Source organism: Cyprinodon variegatus, unplaced genomic scaffold (genome assembly GCF_000732505.1).
Source record: "Cyprinodon variegatus isolate N-32 unplaced genomic scaffold, C_variegatus-1.0 Scaffold56, whole genome shotgun sequence".
NCBI lineage: Eukaryota > Metazoa > Chordata > Actinopteri > Cyprinodontiformes > Cyprinodontidae > Cyprinodon > Cyprinodon variegatus.
Genome location: NW_015150509.1, coordinates 965,558 through 975,363, shown reverse-complemented (window position 1 = coordinate 975,363; position 9,806 = coordinate 965,558). Strand labels below are relative to the sequence as shown.

At 35.5% G+C, this 9,806-nt stretch overlaps 1 protein-coding gene across 3 annotated transcripts in view; it reads left to right on the top strand.

Moving 5' to 3' along the window:
- Positions 1-1,240: 1,240 nt before the first annotated feature.
- LOC107082561 (Kv channel-interacting protein 1-like) overlaps positions 1,241-9,806 on the top strand; it is an 11,762-nt gene continuing 3,196 nt past the window's right edge. The window contains exons 1-4 of one of the 3 annotated variants that reach the window (XR_001481144.1): positions 1,241-1,515; positions 8,802-8,926; positions 9,032-9,101; positions 9,183-9,253. Coding sequence is in view for 2 of the 3 variants with exons in the window: in XM_015371315.1 (XP_015226801.1) it covers positions 1,458-1,515; positions 8,802-8,926; positions 9,032-9,253 (405 nt within the window). In the remaining variant the exon portion in view is untranslated. Of the gene's footprint in view, positions 1,516-8,801; positions 8,927-9,031; positions 9,254-9,806 lie in introns of all 3 variants that reach the window. The other 2 variants (XM_015371316.1, XM_015371315.1) reach the window with 2 other exon arrangements.

Below are 9,806 nucleotides of genomic sequence, written 5' to 3'. Positions count from 1 at the left end.
ACATACTGATCTGCAGCAGGTGGGCTCCACTATGAACTAAGCTGGCATAATTCCTGTTCATCCTCTACACAGCAGACTTCAATCAATTCCCCTGGCTGCGACCTTTAGACGTTATGTGATTACTTTGCTATAATCAGTCTCATCACAGTTGAGGATGTATAAGAGTAAAAAGGGTGGACACAGGACTTTGTGGACCGGTGTGAGTGGAATCACCTCTTGAGATGGTGGTGGATTTCTGCAGGCTTAGACCCACCACTCTGACACCGATGAAAATCCAGGGAACCAATGTTGAGATGTTGGACTCATAGAAAAACCCGAGTAATCCCATCAATGCAGAACTGGACTGGAATTCCAACACTGAAGCTCTTAACGAGAAAGGTTGAAGCAGTCTAAGGAGAATAAGATCTTTTGGAGTTAAGGATGTGCTCCTGAAAACCTTTTTTTTTACTTTGTGTTGGTATCAGCCATTCTCTATGGTACAGTTTGTTGGATCAGCAGTTTATCTATAACAGAAAAGAGAAAGAAACTCATTCGGAGGGCCAGTTCTGTTCTTGGATGCCCCACAAACACTGTGCAGTTTGTGGTAGACAGATGGAGTTGGGCAAAATGACATCCCTCCTGGACAGTGTCCCCATGCATGAAGTGCAGTGAACAACCGCTGGTTCCTAGGTATTTAAGAGCCTTATCTCAGATCCTTTCCCCAACTAGCTGTTAGACTTTATAACCATTAATTCTCCAAGCAAGTTATTTAAGTTTGTTTACATCTGCCCTGCTATTTTTCATGTCTTTTTTCTCAGTGAGTTTTTATATCCATAATCAGTTGTGCACAGCATTTAATCTATTTTTGCAAAATGTTTGCTGTTCTTTTTCTCAAGGATGTCCAGAGAGGCACGTTTTGTGGATTTGTTGTGACGCTCATTTGATTTAAACTGAGAATGCAAGGATTACCAGGAAGATGCCATTATGGAAAGCTCCCAATTGTTTCTGTTTTTATCTGTATTTATATAATCAAGAAACAATAAGGAGATGGATAAAATCAATAAGAGTAAAAAGAGAGATTTTTACCCACTATCTCTCTCCCCTTAGCTGGTGCTCACAGGAGTTCATCGCTTTGCTTTAAGAAAGGGCTTAAAATGCAGGCAGCTTAAGAAAAAACATAAAAAAGAGGGAGGAGGGGGTAAAAGCCTGACAGATGAGTGGAGTGAAGCACAGCACAGAGGGAGTGGCTCAAAAACGGCTGGAGCAAGCTCTTTGGTGAGGGGGGGGAGTAGAAAATTCAAGAGAGTCTGCTTAAACCACAAACCAGAGACAGAAGTGAAAGCTTCTGAGGAGACGAGAGAGTTGGGTAGAAGCCCTGAGAGAGAGAAGACCTGTGGAGGAAGGAGACAGGCTGAAAAATTGAGTGGACTGGTAACTCTCAGGGGGCTGTTTGATCAAGCCGTTTCACCTGTGGCAACATGGGAGCAGTAGTGGGCACTTTGACCATGCAAACCAAACAGAGGAGACCATCAAGAGGTATGTCAAGACTTATAAGAAAGAGATAGAGGAAAGATAAAAGCTTCTGAAAGCATTGAACAATATGAACTAGTCATTTGAACATATTGATCTGATTTTAATTGTGAAAAGGATGGGCATGTTTATCAAACAGCAGAAGTGCTTATCAATATTTCTTTAGTAATTTTAAACAGTTGCATTTGTCATTGTTTTACAAAGAAAAGCATGAAGAAAAAGGTGAAAAAAATGTTTTTGAAAGAGGCAGGTGTAGTCACAGAGCAACACTGGCTGCAGATGTGTTATGATCGAAGTGATTGAAGTCTTCGCCTGATGTATGAGTTGTGATAATGATGGTGGAAATGAGAGTACAGGATGCCAAGATGTCCTTGACAATCACAACACACTCCCCCCCGACTCTGTGATTCTGCGTGTGTTCCCGCCAGTCAAACGTGTCAGTGAGTGTGTGCGAGTGAAAGAGAAACATGCAGCGAAGCAAATGAAAGTTCAGGCTCGTGAATTAACAGGCAGCTCACATATCATACCTCTCCCTGGCCTTATGCTTGAGAAACTCGTTGTCATGGAGACTGGGTTGTAAAAAGGCACAAAGGAGAGTGCAAACACACAAGCTTCACTGACAATGATGTTCAGTGCAAAGATCAGGGTTAGAATAAGTAAGATTAAAAGGGCATTTAGAGCAACAACGAATATAAGACCTCACATGAAGATTATTTTTTGTTGTTGTTGTCATTCTTCTAGTTTCTAGGTCATCTATTTTTTCTTTTTATTTCTCCGAATAAAGTAGTCAGTTATAAAAACTGTGTCGAGATTTATTAGATATTAGACAGATAAGACCTCAATCCCGGGAGGAATAAAATGTCACAGGAAACTGAGCACAGACCGGTGTTTATCTCTCTTGGAATGAATAAAGCAAGTCTGCATTAAGTCCAACTGGTGGTTACATCTGTGGTATTATGTCTGCCAGAAATAAGAACACAAGTTTAAAAAAAAAACGTTAGAATTAACTGGGAAGATATTTAGGGACAGAAATGCTGACACAGTTCTGACTAAATACATTATCAGGATTAAAATACTTTTTTCTATTTATTTATTTATTTTTTTTTTTTTCAATTTTAATCTAGCCGGTAAATTTACTATCTTAATTTTTGTTTTCATGACTTAAGTAAGTAGATATTCAAAATGAGTATATAAACTCATGAGGTACAAATTTAAATGCTGATGTTACCAGTGTGAAGGAGAAAGTCAGGAGAAAAATGTATTAAATAATAATATCTAAAATAGTCAATAGATGTTGCAAATGACAGATTACTAACAATAAAAAAAAATAATAATAATTAGTTACTGTTAGTCATAATTTAGTCTGGCTGCACCTATAAAAAATATGTGGTGCTATTTCTCCTCAACTTTGAGCACTTTCCTTTTAATAATCGTATAGCAAATAATCTTGTTAAAGAGTTGTTAAAATGTGGCCTCCTCATCTGCTTAAATCAACGAAGCTGAAACACATTTTGGTATCATTCCGTATCATTCTTACCGTATATTTTTTGCATATCATCAATAAATGGCCACACACACCTTTAATATATTTCTGTTTAAAATTAGAAGGTTTCTGGAGTCATCAAAACACTGCACTTTTTGATAAGTGTATGTTTGTATGTTTAAGACTAACGTTGCATGCCTTAAATCATCATCAATCTGAGGAATTAAATCTGATTTTGAGGTTTTAACTTTTGCGATTACTTATTAGTCTTTAAGAAACGAATGAGAAGGTTTTGTGGGATTGGTTTATATATTAGACTTTTATAATCTTTAGGTTTTCTGGTTCTAAAATACGATTAACTTTGCCAATCTAAGAACTGTCTGGTACAAAATAGAAATAAACTAGAAATGTATTAGAAAGCAACTTGGAAAAACACAGTAACCAGGTCAACTTACTTTCCAGCTTTGTTTATAACAAAGTCCTCCTAATAAAACAACAAAAAATATATAATGAATTAATTAATTAATTGCATAATTTATTGTCACCATGCACATGTACAGTGAGATCATTGATCTTTCACAATTAAACATCAGAAGTGGCTTCTCAGTGCAGCTGAGTTTTCTAGAAACTGGACCCTCTTGGATCATTTTGACATTTTTGAAACTGGATTTGGTTTAAAACAGTAGAGACATTAACTGTAAACAGAAGGTAGTTCTTTCTAAAGTATAGTAAAACTTTCAAATTGAATTATGCTATCTATCTATCTATCTATCTATCTATCTATCTATCTATCTATCTATCTATCTATCTATCTATCTATCTATCTATCTATATAATCAGTCAGACTTCTGCGCCTGTTGACAGGCATGTTGGTTTACTGCTCATGAGCAAGGTACTTACATTTTTCTGGGGTTTGTTTTTTTAACGTACTTTTATAGGCAAAAACTCAGAATTATTATTTTATTGAATAATCATTTAGTAATTTTTTGATTTATTTTCAGATTTTACCAGTGTGTGTGTGTGTATTAACCATTTTCTTAAATGGGAGGGTATATAAACTTTCAAGCACATCTGTATATGTTTGCACAAATACACACCAAACCAGAATATTATTGTAAAAGTCTGTTTTTTTTTTGCCTTCTATTTTATTTCTCTGTAATCTCCCCAAGATTTATAACCATTAATAATTTTGACCTGGAAAACCTGACAGGTAGTACTATTCTTTTTTTGGAAGAATGGACAAAAGGCCAGACAAGACATTCAGATTTCACAAAAATCTTGATCTATGGAGGCGTACATATTCAGAATAAAACACCAAAAAGTGCATTAAAGTTTAAAGTCATTTAAGGTTAAGACAAAGATTGCTCTTTCAATTCCCCACTTAATCGCTGCATATTGTTAAGCTTCCACTCGTGTTTTTTTGCTTGAGCCACAGTATCTGAAATATTAATAAACTGTAGCTGAATTTAAAATTGATGTCATCAAGTCTGTGTGGCAAACATGTCCACAGTGATTTTCAACCTGAAAGCGATGTTCAGTATGGTTAGTGAGGAACCAAATAAAAGCATTAACCCTTCAGAAGTGGCAATTAACAGTACATTGGGCTTACAGAAGAGCAGTATCAAAAAAACATATAAAAGAAAGACACAATAAAACCCAAAGGTATATTTTCAGACTGTTCTCTCACCTTTCTCTGTAACTGCAGCTCAAGCTGTTATTGAAATTATTTGTTGATTAAGTCATGATGGTTGTGACAGTTTATTCTGGCGAGCTGTCCAAAAGAGGGCTTCATGTTGGAATAGAGGCTCAGGCCGTTTTAAAATGAAGTCAATGCGCGATTGTGATTTAAAGCAGGAAAGCTAAAGTCAATAACTTGGATGCTGGACAAAAAAAAGGTGTGTTTTTGTAGCACATCCACTGCTCATGCCACCTGTCTCTACACGTATTTTACTTTGAAGGTGTTTAGTGTCTCATTTTCTGTCTGTTTTGTTCAGTCAAGCAATTATAACATAATAGCTATTTGGTTGAAGTATTGATAGATAGCTTAGGGTTAGTTAAAAATGGCTAGCTTTGAAAAATGACACTCTTGTCATATATAATTAAATGCATACCGTACATAGTTTTTTGCTTTATTGTATATTAAAAAATAGATGAATTTGGTGAACAACTGGATATAAATAGATATAATTCACTCTTGCAAACATAGCTTAGAAAGCCTTGTTTTTACAGTATTCCTTTGTCCTATTTTCATCTTTTCTGATAATGTTTGAAGTGGTGTCAGTTTGTTGAGTGCCTATTTTTTATATGATATTCATACCTTTCCCTGCACTCCTAGATTGCTCCCTTGCAATCTTAGACTTGGACAACTTTTATTGTCATTTTGTATACATACGGTGTGTACAAAACAACATTTTGTTTTCTAGAGCTTTCATGTCATTTCCATTTCTTAAAGTGCAGCAGAGATCAAATGTAAACAGTGTGGTGCAAAAAAACGCAAAAATTTACAAATTTAGAATCAATTTTAATTATCAAGTTGATAAATATAAAAACGAAGACATTTTGAAAACAAATGAGGCAAAAAAAAGGAGTAGAACTCCTTTTTTGAAAAAAAAAAATAAGTATACATAGATGTTGCCATGAAAACAGAAGGCATGTTTGAACTGGTTCAAATAAGCATGGTTTTAATGTCGGCACTCTGCTCTTAAGTCTTCATCACAGCGACAGCCTGTGGCAAGAAACTGTCTCTGTGGCAGTCAGATTCATAAATGCCACTTTTTCAGGCAACCTTGAAGGTAAAAGTCTGAACAAAAAAAAGCCTTCATGAAGCTTGTACATCAGTTTTTACACATTTCTCTAAAGGAGACAGACAGATTTCTGAGGCTTTCAGAACCATGGTTTAAAACAAATAAACCCTTCAGAATACATTTAGGATTTTTTTTTGTTCATATCAAAAAGGCTAAATGGTTTTATTGTGATTTTCCTCTTCATCAAATAAACATGCTGTATTTCTATAATCTATAAAACAACATCCTTTATTTTTAGTTGTCAGCTAAAGGCACATCTTAGAGTCTCTATAATCCAGTTAACGATTAATCAATTCATAAATTAGTGGACGATTTTTTAAATTGTTGATTAATCACGATTAATTCGATTAATTGTTTCAGGCCGGGTTAAAGCAGAGCATCACCTTGGTAACAAGTGCCCATAATGATTTTATAGAGACAGAAATAACTAGATTCTTCAAGTGTTGGTTAGGGGGAAGCAAACAATCTTTTCTGTTAGCCCAAATGTATTTATTGCCATTTAACTTAAATATATATCTTCTATCTGGAAGCAGTAGTTAAATATTTTGGCGACCCATCCACCCAGCGCTAACTGAATCTGATAAAGGATCCATTTAAGGGCTGGCAGACTAGGCCATGGAACTCATCACAAAATGTTTTAAAGAAATTTCAATCAAAATACCATAGGAAAACTACAAAAAGTTAATCAAGTATTGCAAGAAGGGGTTGATTGTTGTTATGCTAAATCTTTTTCTGATCATTATTGAAGAATCTTTATTTTATTATTTGTTTATTATTTATTTTATTCATTTATTTATTTACGTATTTTATAATTCCTTTTATTTTCCTGAGTTGACCTTTTTCGACTGTTTAATTGAATTTGCAAAATCTATTCCTCATTTACTATCAGAAACAACTCTACTGGTGGGATTACTTTATGTCCTGCATTGTTACTTAGAAACAACTGTGCTGGATGCACACTAAAATAGCTTTATTTGTATCTTCTTATTTGGTGTTAAAAAAAAGAATAATTATTTTGTTTAAAAAAATTTCAAATCCTTTTTTCATTTATTGTTATATGTTTGCCTGATTATGTAATGCATTACCTCTGAAATAGACATGATGACAAAACCTGGAAAGTGTTTGCACGGTTCTGAAAAAATGCGCTACCATTGGGAAATCTGAGCAAAGCTTGTCATTAACACCATGACAGAATTGATATCCATCTCTAATTATCCCTATCCTGCAACCATAGAGCGCTTCCTTCCATTTTATGTTGTCAAGTAGCGGTTAAGAAAATAAATAAAGACTAATAACGAAATTCAGTTCCGTTAAATGAACACAGTTTATGCTTAGTTTCAATATAATCAATATTTTTATAAGGGCATGATGATGACCTCAATATTTGGCAAGGGTTTAAAATGCCTTCCTTTGATAAACCTTTTACTTGTATCTACCCCTCTGCGTTTCGTGTTTTGCTGTGTCCTCTCTGTCTCCTCATCTTTTATCAAACCCCCCCTCACCCGCCTGTCTCCTTCCCCATTGCAGTAATTCAGCTGCCCTCTAATCAACACCCCGACCTGTTTCCTTTTCACACCCCCGTTGCATTTCATCTTTCTCAAGTGCCATAAACCAAAGCCCCCCTGACTCATAGCTCATAGGTGCATTAACACCCTTGTTGTTTTGTTGGATTGTCATATAATGCAATCTCCATGACAACAAGAAGATCTAGAATAGCTAAAGATATGGAGAACATGAAGGTCGTTCGATGAGTAAAGTAGTTTTTTTTATTCCCAGCATCATAATTTTGTTTCCAATATCTTTTTTTTTTCTTTAAAGCACATATATTTGGTTGATGAATAAAAAAGAAATCACAAATTAAAAGTGATGGCTTTCTTTTTATAGACTCTTTCCCCCTTTGTTATTATTGTCTAATAATTGCTAATACTTTATACAATCCTTGTTTTCCCCTAACAGAGCTTTTAGTTTTTTTCTGTAACATTTAACAAACATGCAGCATACAAACATCACTTATAGTCAGAGTTCTTCTTTATTTTTCATCCTCTCCTCTCTTTTCGGGTTAACTAAAATGATAATGGAAGAAGTACTGACTTTGTGTCCTTCAAATTAATGTTATGTATTTGGCCAGTTGATTTGCTTCAATGCACAATGATTTTAGTTTGAGATGCTATGTTTTGTGTTTCTCACTACTAACCAACTTAAAATCCCCCACATACATCTGCCTTTATTTTTATGTTACACAATGTAATTTATAGAGAATACCTTGGAGGCTGCATTGTCTTAAACAGGAGATTTTAGTGTGAAGTGGATTTTTCCACAGGTTACTCCAGCTACTTCCCACAAACCATAAATATGCCTGGTTTCCTCATATTGGATGGATGGATTTACAATAGACTGATCTTAGTTGATTAAAAGCCTTGCCTAATTTTAGATCGGATGTACTGAGGGTGTGACATATAAAACATTATTAGAGTATTTTATCTAAGTTTAAGGACATCCAACGTTTGGGTTTTGGGTGTAAAAATAATCCTTTGAAAACTGTCAACATTTAACATCCTTGCTATTTTCTCAACTGATCTGCTTCTGTGTTTGTGAATTCATCTGAGATCCCGATTGTGCTCATCCCTGGATGTTTGGCTGTGAGTGCTGACCTCTATCCAGAGAAGGCGACAGTGACAAACAGGACCCCACTGCACCGGCCTCTCCTCACATCATTACCCACCATCCATCTCCAGCACACCCGATACTGAGCACCATGTTCCCATTAATAAAGCGCTTCAGCTCCTGTGGGGGCAATCTGATTTCTCATGTGCAAGCAGCTCATGTTAAATCCTTTTTCTTCCCTTTGTCTTCATCTTTGTTGCTTTACTTCTCATTTGTTTTCCTCCACCACCATTAGCACAGTTTTTGCAGCTTCATCAAATTTCTGAAGCTTTCTGCCAACAGCACATTTTAAAGCTTTGCAAGTTATTTTTGTGTTTGTGTTTTCTTTCACTTTGCTGCAGATAATGCCGATGATGAGCTTGAGATGACAACGGTGTGTCACAGGCCAGAGGGTCTTGAGCAATTGGAAGCCCAAACTAACTTCACCAAGCAGGAGCTGCAGATTCTCTATCGTGGCTTCAAGAATGTATTTGCACATTATCACTTGTTCTCCCACATCACCGCTGTACTCCATAATGTATTCTTCCAGCAAAAAGCAGATTAACATTATTGAATGTTATTTTTCCCAAAGGAATGCCCCAGCGGAGTCGTAAATGAGGAGACTTTCAAGCACATTTATGCACAGTTTTTCCCTCATGGAGGTAAAAAGTTGCTGTTTTCTGTTTTTTGTCCTGCTTTTAATGTACTGGGGGCTTTATGCATTGACATTGTTGTTGTTGCAGATGCAAGCATGTACGCACATTATCTTTTCAACGCTTTCGACACGACAAACAATGGATCCATTAAGTTTAAGGTAAAATCTGAACTGCAAGCACTTATAATATGGCCTATTTAGTAAGTTCATTGCTACACGTGTTTATACAGAAACAGTTCCTTCGCCGGTGAAATCTGCTTATCTCTCTTTCACCATGCAGAACCCACCAATTCTTTTCTTGCTAGTTGAATGGTTGAGTTGATTTTTTTTTTTTTTTTTTTTTTACTTCTGATTAGGTATTTAGAAAAATCTTATTAGGTCTCAATAAAAAAACCTTTGGTACCCATGTAAAGGTAGCATATAGGCATTTTTTGTTTGTTTAAAGGAGCGGTATGCACATTTTTACCACTTGGTGCGCTGTTGAGCTTCATCTGTAGACCAAAGCAATGGTATGTTCTCATACAACTTTCTGTCATGCTAAATAACATGATGCAATAGGTAATTTGGTTATGCTAATTAAAATTTCAGTTACTATTAGTATGAATGAAGAAACTATTGATTTCTCCTGTATAATTCAGACTGACAACCATTTCTTTTGCTTGTCAAATACCCCGATAATCCCTTTATTGCATTGCATTGTTTTTTTTGTATG